Below are 22,457 nucleotides of genomic sequence, written 5' to 3' on the forward strand. Positions count from 1 at the left end.
ATTTTATTCATTATTCCATTCCGTTTCCTATGATAAAATAAAAACATACCCTACCCGAGTTCGTTTTCGAGACAAATACATCAAATTCACCGATGGGTATCTGTTTTTGGCGATTTCTTATTAAAGCCTTTTTGTCATAAAACTTAAAATTAATTATTTTTTTCTTAAATACTTATACTAAATTTATAGGATTATTTATTCATCGTACAATAAATTATATTCTGATTTATTTTTTTGTAAAAGCCGTAAAGTTATATTTTTTTACGGTTTTATCAATGTTAGCGCCAATTAGCACTTGTCCGCTAGGTGGTGCTGTAAATCAACAAAAGACGGGATTTAAAAAAAAAAAATACACCTCGTTAAAGTAGAGTCATTGACGATTGTTTGGTCCAAGTTTCATTGAAATCGGCCGACATTCATATTTTTCGGAGTAACGTGGTCATGTACCTTAAAGCGATGGCTTGTTTGCTTAAACTGTTGAACCATCTGATTTTGAATTTAATAATAATAATGATAAAAAAAAATAGGTCCTTTTACTCTAGTTCGAGCCAACGAGGATATCGAGCTTTGAGATATCGAGCCAACGAGTTCCAACTGTATCTTGCTTTTCTTAGTATTAAGGAAGAGTTTATGAGGACCTTTCAAGGGTCTGTAGTTGGGGCCCCTAAAATTAAAAATAGAAAAACTGTTGAAACTGAATGACTTGCGGTAGGGTTGATATATCTTGACCAAACTTCATATATAGGAAGAGTTTATGGATACCTTTCATGGGATTGTGTTTGGGGTTCCTTTGGTCAAGATCAGTGCTACTAAAAATAGAAAAATGATTGAAATTGAATTAATTTAGTTAGGGTTGACATATCTTGCCTAAACTTGGTATTTAGGAAGAATTTATGGAGACCTTTCATTGGACTGTGTTTGGTGCAACTAGGTTCAAGTCAAGGTCACTGTTACTAAGTATAGAAAACTGGTGGAAACTAATGTAAAAAGACAGATGGGGATGCAGGGATTGACCCAAAGGCCACCAAGACCCCCGAATCTAGCGGTTTGAAAGTATAATCTTAGGTGGGGAGGAGTGTAGTCACTTACTACAAAGGATTCAAGGCTTTTGGGTAACCAGAAGCTTAGTTAGCCCAGCTGGGTATATGACTTAGTCTATGTACGATTTAAAAACAAAATGTAAAGGTTTATAGTTAATTCTTATCTGCACTTGGTAAACAGATGTACATAATGCAACAACAAAACAATTTATTAATTTAGCAACTTACAGCAAGTTAAACAGCCTTTAAATAACTGCTAGTGGAACCCACCATTTTGCTAGTTGAAAAAATGGCACTAGCAAATAATTGCTAGTGACAAAAAAGTTAAATTCGATCCCTGGTAATATTGAAAATAACACTTCAATTTATCATGTTCTGTTTGTACAGTATGGTATTCGGTACTGGAGCCAAACAAAACATCTCTTGCCATTTTAGACTAGATGGACAGAAGATCCCATGTCATTTAGGCAGGGTGGACAGAACATCTCATGCCATTTTAGACTAGATGGACAGAAGATCCCATGTCATTTAGGCAGGGTGGACAGAACATCTCATGCCATTTTAGACTAGATGGACAGAAGATCCCATGTCATTTAGGCAGGGTGGACAGAACATCTCAAATCATTTTGACAGGCTAGACAAAACATCCCATACTTGACATAAGATCTCACAGCCATGATGTGCTACATTTTTGTATTTGTATCATGCATTGTGCGCTGTATTGCTTTAATAAACGGTGGGTTTGATAAAATCCCTACTTGTGGTCTGTGCCTGGCTAGAGGGGGGGTAAGCTTATTTATCCCCACCATCGGGGAATAACCATTCGGCGAGTCAGCTAAGATGTACAAATACCCCTTCACAATTAAAAAGATTCTTAGGCATCATTGGTTATAGTCTGGGTGCTTTGGACTATGGAATAGGTCTAACATTACACAATAAATAAAAATCTACAGTTAAAAGGTCATGGTTTTAAAGTATTACCTTAAGATTATATCATATACATTGTTAAAAAAGAACTGCATAAATATATAAATACAAATTTGTCTAAATGGTAAAATAATATTAGGCTCATCCTACATTTATTATATATGTAACATTCCTTTAGCATTATATAAACTAGCTAGTTTAAAATTACTGTTAAAAACCTTGTAAATTTTGTTTGATATCGATTACGAGTATGTGTCAATGACCGGGTCACATAAATGTTATAAATATGACCTTAGGGAAAACATCAATTTATTAACGAATGTGTGTTTAAGGATAGGGGGGACATTTATTTTCTTGGTATTATATGCCTCTAAAGGATTTTAAATGACACTGAAAGAATACTAGACATATTTGGGCCAACTTGAATGGTTTTAGTACTTAATGATCAGGTGAATTTTCATAATTGAATAATCAGACAGTTAGACCAACTTATTAATGAGATTAAAGCTGCACTCTCACAGATGTACCGTTTTGACGTTTTTTAATTTTTTGTCTTGGAATGAGCCAATTTTTGCGTAAATATCTGCAAACCATTGATATAAGACTTGTGACAAAAGATCAGATTTTCAGATTTTCGCTCGAAAATTAATGTTTTATGGCTAAAAGTGTTACTAACGGTTTAAGAAAAGTGCATAAAACATGAATTTTTTAGCTTAAATATGAAAATCTGTGATCTGATTTTTGTCAGCAGTCTTACATCACTGGTTTCCATGCATTTTCGAATAAATTGGCTCCTTCTAAGACAAAAAATAAAAATGTTGTCAAAATGTTCAATCTGTGAGAGTGCAGCTTTAATCCATAATTATCAGTAAATTTAAATACAATACAACAATACAATGGGTTATTTTCGGCTTTAAACTTACAAAGTTTATAGCAGTGAAAAAACTCACCTGCAGTCTTATGTATGAAATCTTGTGTTTTTCAATGTTATCTTTTGGCTAGCCAATGTACATTATTTCCTGTGTACTTTTTTATAGAATCAAAATGGCATTGGTATGAAGAGGTTTTTCTTCTTCCAGGCAACAAACGACTCCAGGAGATGATGGGCATAATGGCGGAAGAGAGAGGGGCAAAATTGTACGCCACAGATGAGAGGTAATTGATGCAACATGCATGGTGTTGTTCCCGTCTTAGTTTTTTTTTTTTTGTATTTCATTTTCATGGATACTTTTGTTAATTAAAGCTGCACTCTCACAGATATACCATTTTCACAACTTTTTCATGTTTCATCTAAATATATAAAGCACATCCAGCACGAGGCTAGGGATGAACCTTTCTTACCTGTGCGGCTATGTGATAATTCTCGTATGGATATGCGCACAGTGATTTAGATAATGTTAATAGTCAAAGTGAAGAGTGAAGCATTATTTCTTGAATGGTGCGTGGTGGTGACATTTGAAGCGAGAAATAATTAATTATGGTAGCATTCTAAATATTGCCACAAGACAAGGTTTCCATGATGCTACAGACGACAGTCTTCAACAAGGGAGGTAATTACAAAGTGCTGACCATTAAAAAGAAGTTCTATACGGCATTTTATCTTCCCCCGTGGGCAAGATTATAAGTATCTTCCATGGCCTAGAGTGTAAGATAGGTTCATTCTGACCCGAGCGTAGGGTGTTTTGCCGAAACGAGGTTTACCGAGTTTCCGCAAAACACCCTGCGTGATGGTCGGGATGAACCTATCTCACACGAGCGGCTATGGTAGATGCTTTTTCTCCCACCTCAGGTAAACAAAATTAAGTAAAAATGTATTTTTTTGCCGGAACTCTTTTGTACTTAGTGAAAATAATTGCGTACGGATGTGCAATAATTCGTGGTTGTCATGGATATTCGCGCAGTGATTCAGAGTATGTAAATGGTCTGATCGGTCTTTAAATAGTTCTAAGGAGAGTGAAGCATTATTTCTTGAAAGGTGCGTGAAAACTGTTTTCTGGTGACATTTGAAGCGAGAAATAATTAACTCGCGTTCTAAATATTGCCATAAGACAAGGTTTCCATGATGCGCTACAGACGACAGTCTTCAACAATGGAGGTAATTGCAATGTGGTGACCATTAAAAGAAGTTCCATACGGGCATTTTATCTTCGCCCCTGGACAATAAGAATTTCTAGCATGGTTAAATTTATGGATCTACTTATCTGAGGTGGGAGAAAAGAATTTCTAGCATGGTTAAATTAATGGATATACTTATCTGAGGTGGGAGAATATTGGATCTACTTGTTCATTCTTTGTAAACTTCATTGAAAAATCCCTACTCAAATCTTGTCTTGAGGTCCAGTAACTTGACACAATGTCATGTTATATGGCTTATATGCATATTAGTGGTTTTTACCAGGAAAAAAATGATAGCTCTTGGTATGTTTCAGCTTCTGTACAGACAATAGGGCCATGATAGCTCTTGGTATGTTTCAGTCTCTGTGTAGAAAATGGGGCCATGATAGCTCTTGTATGTTTCAGTTTCTGTATAGACAATGGGGCCAATTTTTTATAGCTCTTGTATGTTTCAGTTTCTGTATAGACAATGGGGCCATGATAGCTCTTGTTTGTTTCAGTTTCTATGTAGACAATGGGGCCATGATAGCTCTTGTATGTTTCAGTTTCTGTGTAGACAATGCGGCCATGATAGCTCTTGTTTGTTTCAGTTTCTGTATAGACAATGGGGCCATGATAGCTCTTGTTTGTTTCAGTTTCTGTATAGACAATGCGGCCATGATAGCTCTTGTTTGTTTCAGTTTCTGTATAGACAATGGGGCCATGATAGCTCTTGTTTGTTTCAGTTTCTGTATAGACAATGGGGCCATGATAGCTCTTGTATGTTTCAGTTTCTGTATAGACAATGGGGCCATGATAGCTCTTGTATGTTTCAGTTTCTGTATAGACAATGGGGCCATGATAGCTCTTGTATATTTCAGTTTCTGTATAGACAATGGGGCCATGATAGCTCTTGTATGTTTCCGTTTCTGTGTAGAAAATGGGGCCATGGTAGCTCTTGTATGTTTCCGTTTCTGTGTAGAAAATGGGGCCATGGTAGCTCTTGTATGTTTCAGTTTCTGTGTAGACAATGGGGCCATGATAGCTCTTGTATGTTTCAGTTTCTGTGTATACAATGGGGCCATGATAGCTCTTGTATGTTTCAGTTTCTGTGTAGACAATGGGGCCATGATAGCTCTTGTATGTTTCAGTTTCTGTACAGACAATGGGGCCATGATAGCTCTTGTATGTTTCAGTTTCTGTATATACAATGGGGCCATGATAGCTCTTGTATGTTTCAGTTTCTGTGTATACAATGGGGCCATGATAGCTCTTGTATGTTTCAGTTTCTGTGTATACAATGGGGCCATGATAGCTCTTGTATGTTTCCGATTCTGTATAGACAATGGGGCCATGATAGCTCTTGTATGTTTCAGTTTCTGTGTAGACAATGGGGCCATGATAGCTCTTGTATGTTTCAGTTTCTGTATATACAATGGGGCCATGATAGCTCTTGTATGTTTCAGTTTCTGTGTATACAATGGGGCCATGATAGCTCTTGTTTGTTTCAGTTTCTATGTAGACAATGCGGCCATGATAGCTCTTGTATGTTTCAGTTTCTGTGTAGACAATGGGGCCATGATAGCTCTTGTATGTTTCAGTTTCTGTACAGACAATGGGGCCATGATAGCTCTTGTATGTTTCAGTTTCTGTGTAGACAATGGGGCCATGATAGCTCTTGGTATGTTTCAGTTTCTGTATAGACAATGGGGCCAATTTTTTATAGCTCTTGTATGTTTCAGTTTCTGTATAGACAATGGGGCCATGATAGCTCTTGTTTGTTTCAGTTTCTATGTAGACAATGCGGCCATGATAGCTCTTGTATGTTTCAGTTTCTGTACAGACAATGCGGCCATGATAGCTCTTGTATGTTTCAGTTTCTGTATCGACAATGGGGCCATGTTAGCTCTTGTATGTTTCAGTTTCTGTACAGACAATGCGGCCATGATAGCTCTTGTAAGTTTCAGTTTCTGTATAGACAATGGGGCCATGATGTATGTTTCAGTTTCTGTGTAGACAATGGGGCCATGATAGCTCTTGTATGTTTCAGTTTCTGTATAGACAATGGGGCCATGATGTATGTTTCAGTTTCTGTATAGACAATGGGGCCATGATGTATGTTTCAGTTTCTGTATCGACAATAGGGCCATGATAGCTCTTGTTTGTTTCAGTTTCTATGTAGACAATGGGGCCATGATAGCTCTTGTTTGTTTCAGTTTCTTTGTAGACAATGCGGCCATGATAGCTCTTGTATGTTTCAGTTTCTGTACAGACAATGCGGCCATGATAGCTCTTGTATGTTTCAGTTTCTGTATCGACAATGGGGCCATGATAGCTCTTGTATGTTTCAATTTCTGTACAGACAATGCGGCCATGATAGCTCTTGTAAGTTTCAGTTTCTGTATAGACAATGGGGCCATGATGTATGTTTCAGTTTCTGTGTAGACAATGGGGCCATGATAGCTCTTGTATGTTTCAGTTTCTATGTAGACAATGGGGCCATGATAGCTCTTGTTTGTTTCAGTTTCTGTGTAGACAATGGGGCCATGATAGCTCTCGTATGTTTCAATTTCTGTACAGAAAATGGGGCCATGATAGCTCTTGTTTGATTCAGATTCTGTATAGACAATGGGGCCATGATAGCTCTTGTATGTTTCAGTTTCTGTACAGACAATTTGGCCATGATAGCTCTTGTTTGTTTCAGTTTCTGTGTAGACAATGGGGCCATGATAGCTCTCGTTTGTTTCAGTTTCTGTGTAGACAATGGGGCCATGGTAGCTCTTGTATGTTTCCGTTTCTGTGTAGAAAATGGGGCCATGATAGCTCTTGTATGTTTCAGTTTCTGTATATACAATGGGGCCATGCTAGCTCTTGTATGTTTCATTTCTGTATTGACAATGGGGCCATGGTAGCTCTTGTTTGTTTCAGTTTCTGTTAAGACAATGGGGCCATGATAGCTCTTGTATGTTTCCGTTTCTGTGTAGAAAATGGGGCCATGGTAGCTCCTGTATGTTTCAGTTTCTGTGTAGACAATGGGGCCATGATAGCTCTTGTATGTTTCAGTTTCTGTATAGACAATGGGGCCATGGTAGCTCTTGTATGTTTCAGTTTCTGTGTAGACAATGGGGCCATGATAGCTCTTGTATGTTTCAGTTTCTGTATAGACAATGGGGCCATGATAGCTCTTGTATGTTTCAGTTTCTGTGTAGACAATGGGGCCATGATAGCTCTTGTATGTTTCAGTTTCTATGTAGACAATGCGGCCATGATAGCTCTTGTATGTTTCAGTTTCTGTACAGACAATGCGGCCATGATAGCTCTTGTTATGTTTCAGTTTCTGTATAGACAATGGGGCCATGATAGCTCTTGTATGTTTCAGATTCTGTATAGACAATGGGGCCATGATAGCTCTTGTTTGTTTCAGTTTCTGTACAGACAATGCGGCCATGATAGCTCTTGTATGTTTCAGTTTCTATGTAGACAATGCGGCCATGATAGCTCTTGTATGTTTCAGTTTCTGTACAGACAATGGGGCCATGATAGCTCTTGGTATGTTTCAGTTTCTGTATAGACAATGGGGCCAATTTTTTATAGCTCTTTTATATTTTTTTAGTTTCTGTGTAGACAATGGGGCCATGATAGCTCTTGTATGTTTCAGTGTCTGTGTAGACAATGGGGCCATGATAGCTCTTGTTTGTTTCAGTTTCTATGTAGACAATGGGGCCATGATAGCTCTTGTTTGTTTCAGTTTCTGTACAGACAATGCGGCCATGATAGCTCTTGTATGTTTCAGTTTCTGTACAGACAATGCAGCCATGATAGCTCTTTTATGTTTCAGTTTCTGTATCGACAATGGGGCCATGATAGCTCTTGTATGTTTCAGTTTCTGTACAGACAATGCGGCCATGATACCTCTTGTAAGTTTCAGTTTCTGTATAGACAATGGGGCCATGATGTATGTTTCAGTTTCTGTGTAGACAATGGGGCCATGATAGCTCTTGTATGTTTCAGTTTCTGTATAGACAATGGGGCCATGATGTATGTTTCAGTTTCTGTATAGACAATGGGGCCATGATAGCTCTTGTTTGTTTCAGTTTCTGTGTAGACAATGGGGCCATGATAGCTCTTGTTTGTTTCAGATTCTGTATAGACAATGGGGCCATGATAGCTCTTGTATGTTTCAGTTTCTGTGTATACAATGGGGCCATGATAGCTCTTGTATGTTTCAGTTTCTGTATATACAATGGGGCCATGTTAGCTCTTGTTTGTTTCAGTTTCTGTGTAGACAATGGGGCCATGATAGCTCTTGTTTGTTTCAGTTTCTGTACAGACAATGGGGCCATGATAGCTCTTGTTTGTTTCAGTTTCTGTGTAGACAATGGGGCCATGATAGCTCTCGTATGTTTCAGTTTCTGTATAGACAATGGGGCCATGTTAGCTCTTGTTTGTTTCAGTTTCTGTACAGAAAATGGGGCCATGATAGCTCTTGTTTGTTTCAGATTCTGTATAGACAATGGGGCCATGATAGCTCTTGTATGTTTCAGTTTCTGTGTAGACAATGCGGCCATGATAGCTCTTGTTTGTTTCAGTTTCTGTATAGACAATGGGGCCATGGTAGCTCTTGTATGTTTCAGTATCTGTGTAGACAATGGGGCCATGGTAGCTCTTGTATGTTTCAGTATCTGTGTAGACAATGGGGCCATGATAGCTCTTGTTTGTTTCAGTTTCTGTATAGACAATGGGGCCATGATAGCTCTTGTTTGTTTCAGTATATGTGTAGACAATGGGGCCATGATAGCTCTCCTATGTTTCAGTTTCTGTACAGAAAATGGGGTTATGATAGCTCTTGTTTGTTTCAGTTTCTATATAGACAATGGGGCCATGATAGCTCTTGTATGTTTCAGTTTCTGTATTGACAATGGGGCCATGATAGCTCTTGTATGTTTCAGTTTCTGTATAGACAATGGGGCCATGATAGCTCTTGTATGTTTCAGTTTCTGTGTATACAATGGGGCCATGATAGCTCTTGTATGTTTCAGTTTCTGTATAGACAATGGGGCCATGATAGCTCTTGTTTGTTTCAGATTCTGTATAGACAATGGGGCCATGATAGCTCTTGTATGTTTCAGTTTCTGTATAGACAATGCGGCCATGATAGCTCTTGTATGTTTCAGTTTCTGTATAGACAATGGGGCCATGATAGCTCTTGTTTGTTTCAGATTCTGTATAGACAATGGGGCCATGATAGCTCTTGTATGTTTCAGTTTCTGTGTATACAATGCGGCCATGATAGCTCTTGTATGTTTCAGTTTCTGTATAGACAATGGGGCCATGGTAGCTCTTGTATGTTTCAGTATCTGTGTAGACAATGGGGCCATGATAGCTCTTGTTTGTTTCAGTTTCTGTATAGACAATGGGGCCATGATAGCTCTGGTTTGTGTCAGTTTCTTTGTAGACAATGGGGCCATGATAGCTCTTGTATGTTTCAGTTTCTGTATATACAATGGGGCCATGATAGCTCTTGTATGTTTCAGTTTCTGTATAGACAATGGGGCCATGATAGCTCTTGTATTTTTCAGTGTCTGTGTAGACAATGGGGCCATGCTAGCTCTTGTATGTTTCATTTCTGTATTGACAATGGGGCCATGGTAGCTCTTGTTTGTTTCAGTTTCTGTATAGACAATGCGGCCATGATAGCTCTTGTATGTTTCAGTTTCTGTATAGACAATGGGGCCATGATAGCTCTTGTATGTTTCAGTTTCTGTATTGACAATGGGGCCATGATAGCTCTTGTATGTTTCAGTTTCTGTATCGACAATGGGGCCATGATAGCTCTTGTATGTTTCAGTTTCTGTATAGACAATGGGGCCATGATAGCTCTTGTATGTTTCATTTCTGTATTGACAATGGGGCCATGCTAGCTCTTGTATGTTTCAGTTTCTGTATCGACAATGGGGCCATGATAGCTCTTGTATGTTTCCGTTTCTGTATCGACAATGGGGCCATGATAGCTCTTGTATGTTTCAGTTTCTTTGTAGACAATGGGGCCATGATAGCTCTTGTATGTTTCAGTTTCTGTATCGACAATGGGGCCATGATAGCTCTTGTATGTTTCCGTTTCTGTATCGACAATGGGGCCATGATAGCTCTTGTATGTTTCAGTTTCTTTGTAGACAATGGGGCCATGATAGCTCTTGTATATTTCAGTTTCTGTATAGATAATGGGGCCATGATAGCTCTTGTATGTTTCCGTTTCTGTGTAGAAAATGGGGCCATGGTAGCTCTTGTATGTTTCAGTTTCTGTGTAGACAATGGGGCCATGATAGCTCTTGTATGTTTCAGTTTCTGTGTATACAATGGGGCCATGATAGCTCTTGTATGTTTCAGTTTCTGTGTAGACAATGGGGCCATGATAGCTCTTGTATGTTTCAGTTTCTGTATATACAATGGGGCCATGATAGCTCTTGTATGTTTCAGTTTCTGTATGGACAATGGGGCCATGATAGGTCTTGGTATGTTTCAATTTCTGTGTATACAATGGGGCCATGATAGCTCTTGTATGTTTCAGTTTCTGTGTATACAATGGGGCCATGATAGCTCTTGTATGTTTCAGTTTCTGTGTAGACAATGGGGCCATGGTAGCTCTTGTATGTTTCAGTTTCTGTATAGACAATGGGGCCATGATAGCTCTTGTATGTTTCAGTTTCTGTGTATACAATGGGGCCATGATAGCTCTTGTATGTTTCAGTTTCTGTGTAGACAATGGGGCCATGATAGCTCTTGTATGTTTCAGTTTCTGTATATACAATGGGGCCATGATAGCTCTTGTATGTTTCAGTTTCTGTATATACAATGGGGCCATGATAGCTCTTGTATGTTTCAGTTTCTGTATATACAATGGGGCCATGATAGCTCTTGTATGTTTCAGTTTCTGTATGGACAATGGGGCCATGATAGGTCTTGGTATGTTTCAATTTCTGTTAGGTATGCAAACGAATGGCAAAATTGATATTCAAATATTTGGTAATTCTTTTGATCGAATATTGGAATATTCGATAACCAAAATGAATATTTAAGAAATGTTGTAAACTACTGTTATTGTTCGCTACATATCGCCCTGCCTTTGTAATAACCGGTTCACGGGACGGAACCTGATTTTCCCCAAAATCAGACTCTGAAATTCCCCTTTTTACAGAAAATAAATCGAAAGAAAAACAATAGATTTTGAACAAACAAAAACCAAAAATAATTTAAGTTCCACAGCATTTGTATTTGTAAACGGATGGTTGCGCTGCCTCGTTCTGGGATTGATCTCTACTGAACTAATATACATGGAAAAACCAAACCTACATGGGAATAAGTTAAATAATAAAACGAAAATAACCCTGAATATTTTACTCATCTATTGTACAACAATGTCCTAAAACGCGTTTCCATACAGTTACATTTCAAAGCACGAACGTTATATTGAAACAGGGAAAATAGTTATAAGCACATAACTAACACATGTCATTCGTATCAATACGGCGTTTTGAGCAATATTGCAGAGCTTAATTGGCAGCCATGACACCACTTTGGTGGATGATACCGTTAATCCTTTGTTGGCATGGTCATTAAAATTTGCCGAAAATAATTGAAATTTGTTTGATGTCACTTGTCTAATAGCCAATTTTCGTAAAATTACAGGTACTGTTTATAGTCCCGACGAATTGTCCCTAACTAGCATAATTATGACGCGTGTATAGTGTCATCACGTTCATGCCTCTGGCATTAGGGATCAATTGTTGTAGAAACAAGACAAGTGAATATATACAAGACAGTTGTAGTCAAAAAGTTTAAAAAGATATCAAACAAAAACATCGAATATTCGAATACCGATTTTGACATTCGAATACCAAATGTTCGATCGAATATTCATTTGTGTCCCTAGTTTCTGTGTAGACAATGGGGCCATGATAGCTCTTGTAAGTTTCAGTTTCTGTATAGACAATGCGGCCATGATAGCTCTTGTATGTTTCATTTCTGTATTGACAATGGGGCCATGATAGCTCTTGTTTGTTTCAGTTTCTGTTTAGACAATGGGGCCATGGTAGCTCTTGTATGTTTCAGTTTCTGTATAGACAATGGGGCCATGATAGCTCTTGTATGTTTCAGTTTCTGTATAGACAATAGGGCCATGATAGCTCTTGTAGGTTTCAGTTTCTGTGTATACAATGGGGCCATGATAGCTCTTGTATGTTTCAGTTTCTGTATCGACAATGGGGCCATGATAGCTCTTGTATGTTTCAGTTTCTGTATAGACAATGGGGCCACGATAGCTCTTGTTTGTTTCAGTTTCTGTATAGACAATGGGGCCATGATAGCTCTTGTATGTTTCAGTTTCTTTGTAGACAATGGGGCCATGATAGCTCTTGTATGTTTCATTTTCTGTATCGACAATGGGGCCATGATAGCTCTTGTTTGTTTCAGTTTCTGTATAGACAATGGGGCCATGATAGCTCTTGTATGTTTCAGATTCTGTGTATACAGTGGGGCCATGATAGCTCTTGTATGTTTCAGTTTCTGTGTAGAAAATGGGGCCATGATAGCTCTTGTATGTTTCAGTTTCTGTATTGACAATGGGGCCATGATAGCTCTTGTATGTTTCAGTTTCTGTGTAGACAATGGGGCCATGATAGCTCTTGTATGTTTCAGTTTCTGTATTGACAATGGGGCCATGATAGCTCTTGTATGTTTCAGTTTCTGTGTAGACAATGGGGCCATGATAGCTCTTGTATGTTTCAGTTTCTGTATTGACAATGGGGCCATGATAGCTCTTGTATGTTTCAGTTTCTGTGTATTCAATGGGGCCATGATAGCTCTTGTATGTTTCAGTTTCTGTATAGACAATGGGGCCATGATAGCTCTTGGTATATTTCAGTTTCTGTATAGACAATGGGGCCATGATAGCTCTTGTATGTTTCCGTTTCTTTGTAGAAAATGGGGCCATGATAGCTCTTGTATGTTTCAGTTTCTGTATATACAATGGGGCCATGATAGCTCTTGTTTGTTTCAGTTTCTGTATATACAATGGGGCCATGATAGCTCTTGTATGTTTCAGTTTCTGTATAGACAATGGGGCCGTGATAGCTCTTGTATGTTTCAGTTTCTTTGTAGACAATGGGGCCATGATAGCTCTTGTATGTTTCAGTGTCTGTATCGACAATGGGGCCATGATAGCTCTTGTTTGTTTCAGTTTCTGTATAGACAATGGAGCCATGATAGCTCTTGTATGTTTCAGTTTCTGTGTATACAATGGGGCCATGATAGCTCTTGTATGTTTCAGTTTCTTTGTAGACAATGGGGCCATGATAGCTCTTGTATGTTTCAGTTTCTGTATCGACAATGGGGCCATGATAGCTCTTTTTTGTTTCAGTTTCTGTATAGACAATGGGGCCATGATAGCTCTTGTATGTTTCAGTTTCTGTGTATACAATGGGGCCATGATAGCTCTTGTATGTTTCAGTTTCTGTGTAGAAAATGGGGCCATGGTAGCTCTTGTATGTTTCAGTTTCTGTATAGACAATGGGGCCATGATAGCTCTTGTATGTTTCAGTTTCTGTATATACAATGGGGCCATGTGGCTCTTGTATGTTTCAGTTTCTGTATAGACAATGGGGCCATGATAGCTCTTGTATGTTTCAGTTTCTGTACAGACAATGGGGTCATGATAGCTATTGTATGTTTCAGTTTCTGTATCGACAATGGGGCCATGATAGCTCTTGTTTGTTTCAGTTTCTGTATAGACAATGGGGCCATGATAGCTCTTGTATGTTTCAGTTTCTGTGTATACAATGGGGCCATGATAGCTCTTGTATGTTTCAGTTTCTATGTAGACAATGGGGCCATGATAGCTCTTGTATGTTTCAGTTTCTGTGTAGACAATGGGGCCATGATAGCTCTTGTATGTTTCAGTTTCTGTGTAGACAATGGGGCCATGATAGCTCTTGTATGTTTCAGTTTCTGTGTAGAAAATGGGGCCATGGTAGCTCTTGTATGTTTCAGTTTCTGTATAGACAATGGGGCCATGATAGCTCTTGTATGTTTCAGTTTCTGTATAGACAATGGGGCCATGCTAGCTCTTGGTATGTTTCAGTTTCTGTATAGACAATTGGGCCATGATAGCTCTTGTATGTTTCTGTTTCTGTATAGACAATTGGGCCATGATAGCTCTTGGTATGTTTCAGTTTCTGTATAGACAATTGGGCCATGATAGCTCTTGGTATGTTTCAGTTTCTGTATAGAAAATGGGGCCATGATAGCTCTTGTATGTTTCAGTTTCTGTATAGACAATGGGGCCATGATAGCTCTTGTTTGTTTCAGATTCTGTATAGACAATGGGGCCATGATAGCTCTTGTATGTTTCAGTTTCTGTGTATACAATGGGGCCATGATAGCTCTTGTATGTTTCAGTTTCTGTATATACAATGGGGCCATGTTAGCTCTTGTTTGTTTCAGTTTCTGTGTAGACAATGGGGCCATGATAGCTCTTGTTTGTTTCAGTTTCTGTACAGACAATGGGGCCATGATAGCTCTTGTTTGTTTCAGTTTCTGTGTAGACAATGGGGCCATGATAGCTCTCGTATGTTTCAGTTTCTGTATAGACAATGGGGCCATGTTAGCTCTTGTTTGTTTCAGTTTCTGTACAGAAAATGGGGCCATGATAGCTCTTGTTTGTTTCAGATTCTGTATAGACAATGGGGCCATGATAGCTCTTGTATGTTTCAGTTTCTGTGTAGACAATGCGGCCATGATAGCTCTTGTTTGTTTCAGTTTCTGTATAGACAATGGGGCCATGGTAGCTCTTGTATGTTTCAGTATCTGTGTAGACAATGGGGCCATGGTAGCTCTTGTATGTTTCAGTATCTGTGTAGACAATGGGGCCATGATAGCTCTTGTATGTTTCAGTTTCTGTATAGACAATGGGGCCATGATAGCTCTTGTTTGTTTCAGTATATGTGTAGACAATGGGGCCATGATAGCTCTCGTATGTTTCAGTTTCTGTACAGAAAATGGGGTTATGATAGCTCTTGTTTGTTTCAGTTTCTATATAGACAATGGGGCCATGATAGCTCTTGTATGTTTCAGTTTCTGTATTGACAATGGGGCCATGATAGCTCTTGTATGTTTCAGTTTCTGTATAGACAATGGGGCCATGATAGCTCTTGTATGTTTCAGTTTCTGTGTATACAATGGGGCCATGATAGCTCTTGTATGTTTCAGTTTCTGTATAGACAATGGGGCCATGATAGCTCTTGTTTGTTTCAGATTCTGTATAGACAATGGGGCCATGATAGCTCTTGTATGTTTCAGTTTCTGTATAGACAATGGGGCCATGATAGCTCTTGTATGTTTCAGATTCTGTATAGACAATGGGGCCATGATAGCTCTTGTTTGTTTCAGATTCTGTATAGACAATGGGGCCATGATAGCTCTTGTATGTTTCAGTTTCTGTGTATACAATGCGGCCATGATAGCTCTTGTATGTTTCAGCTTCTGTATAGACAATGGGGCCATGGTAGCTCTTGTATGTTTCAGTATCTGTGTAGACAATGGGGCCATGATAGCTCTTGTTTGTTTCAGTTTCTGTATAGACAATGGGGCCATGATAGCTCTGGTTTGTGTCAGTTTCTTTGTAGACAATGGGGCCATGATAGCTGTTGTATGTTTCAGTTTCTGTATATACAATGGGGCCATGATAGCTCTTGTATGTTTCAGTTTCTGTATAGACAATGGAGCCATGATAGCTCTTGTATTTTTCAGTGTCTGTGTAGACAATGGGGCCATGCTAGCTCTTGTATGTTTCATTTCTGTATTGACAATGGGGCCATGGTAGCTCTTGTTTGTTTCAGTTTCTGTATAGACAATGCGGCCATGATAGCTCTTGTATGTTTCAGTTTCTGTATAGACAATGGGGCCATGATAGCTCTTGTATGTTTCAGTTTCTGTATTGACAATGGGGCCATGATAGCTCTTGTATGTTTCAGTTTCTGTATCGACAATGGGGCCATGATAGCTCTTGTATGTTTCAGTTTCTGTATAGACAATGGGGCCATGATAGCTCTTGTATGTTTCATTTCTGTATTGACAATGGGGCCATGCTAGCTCTTGTATGTTTCAGTTTCTGTATCGACAATGGGGCCATGATAGCTCTTGTATGTTTCCGTTTCTGTATCGACAATGGGGCCATGATAGCTCTTGTATGTTTCAGTTTCTTTGTAGACAATGGGGCCATGATAGCTCTTGTAAGTTTCAGTTTCTGTATAGACAATGCGGCCATGATAGCTCTTGTATGTTTCATTTCTGTATTGACAATGGGGCCATGATAGCTCTTGTTTGTTTCAGTTTCTGTTTAGACAATGGGGCCATGGTAGCTCTTGTATGTTTCAGTTTCTGTATAGACAATGGGGCCATGATAGCTCTTGTATGTTTCAGTTTCTGTATAGACAATAGGGCCATGATAGCTCTTGTAGGTTTCAGTTTCTGTGTATACAATGGGGCCATGATAGCTCTTGTATGTTTCAGTTTCTGTATCGACAATGGGGCCATGATAGCTCTTGTATGTTTCAGTTTCTGTGTATACAATGGGGCCATGATAGCTCTTGTATGTTTCAGTTTCTGTGTATACAATGGGGCCATGATAGCTCTTGTATGTTTCAGTTTCTGTATCGACAATGGGGCCATGATAGCTCTTGTATGTTTCAGTTTCTGTATAGACAATGGGGCCACGATAGCTCTTGTTTGTTTCAGTTTCTGTATAGACAATGGGGCCATGATAGCTCTTGTATGTTTCAGTTTCTTTGTAGACAATGGGGCCATGATAGCTCTTGTATGTTTCATTTTCTGTATCGACAATGGGGCCATGATAGCTCTTGTTTGTTTCAGTTTGTGTATAGACAATGGGGCCATGATAGCTCTTGTATGTTTCAGATTCTGTGTATACAGTGGGGCCATGATAGCTCTTGTATGTTTCAGTTTCTGTGTAGAAAATGGGGCCATGATAGCTCTTGTATGTTTCAGTTTCTGTATAGACAATGGGGCCATGATAGCTCTTGTATGTTTCAGTTTCTGTGTAGACAATGGGGCCATGATAGCTCTTGTATGTTTCAGTTTCTGTATTGACAATGGGGCCATGATAGCTCTTGTATGTTTCAGTTTCTGTGTAGACAATGGGGCCATGATAGCTCTTGTATGTTTCAGTTTCTGTATAGACAATGGGGCCATGATAGCTCTTGTATGTTTCAGTTTCTGTGTATACAATGGGGCCATGATAGCTCTTGTATGTTTCAGTTTCTGTATAGACAATGGGGCCATGATAGCTCTTGGTATATTTCAGTTTCTGTATAGACAATGGGGCCATGATAGCTCTTGTATGTTTCCGTTTCTTTGTAGAAAATGGGGCCATGATAGCTCTTGTATGTTTCAGTTTCTGTATATACAATGGGGCCATGATAGCTCTTGTTTGTTTCAGTTTCTGTATATACAATGGGGCCATGATAGCTCTTGTATGTTTCAGTTTCTGTATAGACAATGGGGCCGTGATAGCTCTTGTATGTTTCAGTTTCTTTGTAGACAATGGGGCCATGATAGCTCTTGTATGTTTCAGTGTCTGTATCGACAATGGGGCCATGATAGCTCTTGTTTGTTTCAGTTTCTGTATAGACAATGGAGCCATGATAGCTCTTGTATGTTTCAGTTTCTGTGTATACAATGGGGCCATGATAGCTCTTGTATGTTTCAGTTTCTTTGTAGACAATGGGGCCATGATAGCTCTTGTATGTTTCAGTTTCTGTATCGACAATGGGGCCATGATAGCTCTTTTTTGTTTCAGTTTCTGTATAGACAATGGGGCCATGATAGCTCTTGTATGTTTCAGTTTCTGTGTATACAATGGGGCCATGATAGCTCTTGTATGTTTCAGTTTCTGTGTAGAAAATGGGGCCATGGTAGCTCTTGTATGTTTCAGTTTCTGTATAGACAATGGGGCCATGATAGCTCTTGTATGTTTCAGTTTCTGTATATACAATGGGGCCATGTGGCTCTTGTATGTTTCAGTTTCTGTATAGACAATGGGGCCATGATAGCTCTTGTATGTTTCAGTTTCTTTGTAGACAATGGGGTCATGATAGCTATTGTATGTTTCAGTTTCTGTATCGACAATGGGGCCATGATAGCTCTTGTTTGTTTCAGTTTCTGTATAGACAATGGGGCCATGATAGCTCTTGTGTGTTTCAGTTTCTGTGTATACAATGGGGCCATGATAGCTCTTGTATGTTTCAGTTTCTATGTAGACAATGGGGCCATGATAGCTCTTGTATGTTTCAGTTTCTGTGTAGACAATGGGGCCATGATAGCTCTTGTATGTTTCAGTTTCTGTGTAGACAATGGGGCCATGATAGCTCTTGTATGTTTCAGTTTCTGTGTAGAAAATGGGGCCATGGTAGCTCTTGTATGTTTCAGTTTCTGTATAGACAATGGGGCCATGATAGCTCTTGTATGTTTCAGTTTCTGTATAGACAATGGGGCCATGATAGCTCTTGGTATGTTTCAGTTTCTGTATAGACAATGGGGCCATGATAGCTCTTGTATGTTTCTGTTTCTGTATAGACAATTGGGCCATGATAGCTCTTGGTATGTTTCAGTTTCTGTATAGACAATTGGGCCATGATAGCTCTTGGTATGTTTCAGTTTCTGTATAGAAAATGGGGCCATGATAGCTCTTGTATGTTTCAGTTTCTGTATAGACAATGGGGCCATGATAGCTCAGGCTGGGGCACTCATGTACCAGTCAGGCCAGACAACTCCTTTAAAAGAAACTTCCTGTACTCAAAGGTAAGCAAAGAAAGGTTTCACAAATTTGATGTTTTGGTCCTTAAATCAACATCTTTAAATTGAGCTTATTTGTTGAGGAGGTTGTTGTTCCTATTGTTTTTTTACTTTTAGTTTCTGACATATTGAAACACATACCAAGGTTTGGTAATCTATGGTAATCTAACAGTTAAGCAACAAGCCATTGATCTTGTTGATTAAGATTAGTTAGTTTTTGTATGACATGTTTTAAAAAATATGCGAACAAAGCTTAGTTCAATTGAAACAAAATGTTTTGTCTGTCTTTACATATATACTTCCTTTTTTCACAGATTCCGCACAGATGAAGTAGAAGTGACATGGAGAGACTGACCCCCCCCCCCCCCCCACACACACACAAAAGTGTACATCTGACATTAGTTAAGCGTACCCCACATGTACATCAGGAATATGCACTAGATCTGACTCCATCCATTGTGTTCATATCATAGACAACTGGTGTGTCTTAGGAGTTTTATACATGCCTGTTACCCATTGTTTTTTTTTATAAAATGACCAATATGGTTGAAATCATGCTAAGCCTTGTTATAGTCTGTTATACAGAGTTAAAGTTTACTGGCCCCAATTTCTTAAAATGTCTTTGAAGTTACTTATAACAGGATTAGGCTAAGGTCATGTTTTGTTTTGGAATGACTTGTGTAATGTTTATATTCTTACGAGTTTGTGAAATTTGAAAGGAGTTATCTTTATGATGATCACGATAAAAAAATATTTTATAAAACCAAAATTAATTAAGAACTTTGGCCAAATGAAATAAGTTCATTACGCTTTAGAGAAATTTTGGCATTGAATGCTCATGTTTTTAATTTGTGCACATCATCTGGGAATAATATATGCTAGCATTTAAATGTAGCTGTCAAGTCAATGAGGACATGCATGTTATGAGTGTTAACGAGTTTGCCCCATGAGTCAACAAATTAGACTAAATGTATTCATTACAACATTTGAGATCAACATGTACATTTAAATATGGCCATGGGCTGTATTCAATAATCATCTTACTTAATCATTATATTTGAATTTAAGAGTAGAATGATGAATCTGAGTTCATATATTTTGATTGAACATTAAAAATAATTGACCTATTGTCTGAATGGAATCACAAACAAGGAAGGGCTAAGGATAAGGATAAGACTTGTATTGAAAAGTTGCCCTGTTATTGTTTTTCCAAGTCCTTTTTCTACTGTGCTATTCTGATTGCATTATAATTGTATGAAAATATGTAGATTATATGTAGAAAATTATACAAGTACATGCAAAAATTGTGCAAATAATTACTAAAGAAATAAAACTTTCCAATAAAAATGCTGTTATAATGTATTTACAGAGGGTACAATTTTAGAGAAATGTTTTAAAAGTTGTTCTGTTACCCAATGCAAGATCCGTACTGAATACCGGTATATCATCCTTCCAACATAAATGACGCAGCGCCATTGGTCCAGGATGCGGTGACCCAATATTTTTCCATATTGGGTCACCAGATTTATATCGTACCGAAATGGCGTCTATTTTCAGATTCCGATGAATATACCGATGAATAAATCAAACATTTAAACAGGTTGTCTACGTGATATATATATGTTACAGGGTTAGTAGGTGATCCGATATGGGATATACGGGGCGCAGGAAACCATATTTGGGTTCAAGTTTCGTTTGCCCGTATCTCCCATATCGGGTCACCTTCTAACCCCGTAACTTATAATATTACATGTGTTTTCATTAATGCCTAGTGTTTGTTTGTCATTTAAGTTTTATTCCTAGTGATATAACATTAATGCTATAATTGAAGGTCAAAATTCCATTGTTAGTGCTTTGGATCAATTCTCCTCAATTCTAAACTTTTGTTCTTTCTTACAATTGTTCTTGTTGTGCATGAATAAATCTAGTTTTCATGCCAACAGGCAGGAAGGAAAACAATTTTTAAAACAAATGCTCTATATTCTCATATTTTTTATTGGTTGTATTTTTTGGTTGCTTTTGGTGTGTGTTTGGGCTGGAATCCCCTCACCAGGGTGTTTTTAAAGGGGCTGTCTCACGTATGATAAAATAGTGAAAAAAAAGGAAAATTGTCGAAAACTGACATAAACTTGGCATCGATGTGTACAATGCATTGAAACTTACTAACTGAAGTACCACATAGTTTTCAATTTATTTAAGTTTAGCAGTTATTTCATATTTTTCCATTAAAAAAGATTGCTGGTTATGTCAACCAGGTAGAATTCATTCCTTATGCGTGATTGGCTAGTCGGTGTTATCACGTGATATTTCCGAGGTAGGTGTATAGCTTAATTATGTCACCTGATTAGTTTAAGCCATTGTAGCTCAGTGAGTAAGACGCTGGACTTCAATTTTGGCAACACGGGTTCGAACCCGGTCCCTGACACAATTCTTTTTTTACATTTTGGTACTTTTTTTTACAATTATAATATCGAAGCGTAACACATTCTATTAGATCATTGTCCTGAGATTCGTTACAGAAAAAAACTTTTTTTGGTGCCAATCTGTGACACAGTCCCTTTAAAGAACAACTAGCTACAGTTTTGAAGTATTCAAATATTAAACATTTTGCCAAAATATATAATGAGAGTGAGAGATAGAGAGAGAAAACTTTAAAACAGATCGAGGTGGAATATATGATATGTTTATACAGTCGAACCCCAGTGGCTCAAACTCCCAGGGACCGGTGAAAAAACTTTGAGCCTTGGAAATTTTCGAGCCAAGCGGGAATGCTTATCTTCAGTGTAATGAAATCGGTCCCAGATGATTACATCCAGTTCGAGCCAACAAGAAATTTGAGCCAAGCAAATTTGAGCAAACGGGTTTTGACTGTATACATTTGTTTTGTTTTTAAACCTCTCAATCTCATCTTTAAAGGAGAAACTTAAGATTGATCTGGTAGTATGCAGACTTTCTTTATCAAAACTATGAACTAAAGCTATAAACAACTTGATGTTAAAATGATGAGTACTATCTTCTGTTCACACTCAACCTCTAAACATGTAATGCAGTTGGTGCAAGATTTCATGGTCCTATGTGAACTGTTGTCACGATTTTGCACATTAATGTTTGATCCACTGACGCCAAACATACTATACGATCATTTACAGATCAATTACTGCCTACAGGGTGAATTCATAGTCCTAGATACAACCTTTCGTAAGTTGTAGTGCCGCTGAATTTTAAAACATGGTTGGCCAAGGCTGACCTACTGAACAAAAATACGAAGGTTGTCTGGTAGTCAATGCCATCAACAACTAAAATGTCAAGGCCATTGGTCCAACTATTCTTGTTATTGAGGTAAAGGGCAAGCAGTTAGTGAAGTTTTTATGTTCTATATCAAACCCTTCTTGAATGATAATTCTCTTTTCCAAGACGTTGTTGCCAAAAGCATCTGATCACAAATACAAGAGGGGCAATGGCATCTGATCACAAATACAGGAGGGGCAATGGCATCTGATCCCAAATACAAGAGGGGCAATGGCATCTGAT

The 22,457-nt window shown here is 38.3% G+C and overlaps 1 protein-coding gene across 1 annotated transcript in view; it reads left to right on the forward strand.

Moving 5' to 3' along the window:
* LOC128242749 (probable tRNA N6-adenosine threonylcarbamoyltransferase) overlaps positions 1-19,453 on the forward strand; it is a 44,587-nt gene extending 25,134 nt beyond the window's left edge. Inside the window, exons 10-12 of the mRNA XM_052960020.1 lie at positions 3,047-3,122; positions 18,834-18,932; positions 19,241-19,453. Coding sequence (XP_052815980.1) covers positions 3,047-3,122; positions 18,834-18,932; positions 19,241-19,280 — 215 coding nt within the window. The 3' untranslated portion in view covers positions 19,281-19,453. The remainder of the gene's footprint in view (positions 1-3,046; positions 3,123-18,833; positions 18,933-19,240) is intronic.
* The last annotated feature ends 3,004 nt before the right edge of the window (positions 19,454-22,457 follow it).

Source organism: Mya arenaria, chromosome 8 (assembly GCF_026914265.1).
Source record: "Mya arenaria isolate MELC-2E11 chromosome 8, ASM2691426v1".
In the NCBI taxonomy this organism is placed as follows: domain Eukaryota; kingdom Metazoa; phylum Mollusca; class Bivalvia; order Myida; family Myidae; genus Mya; species Mya arenaria.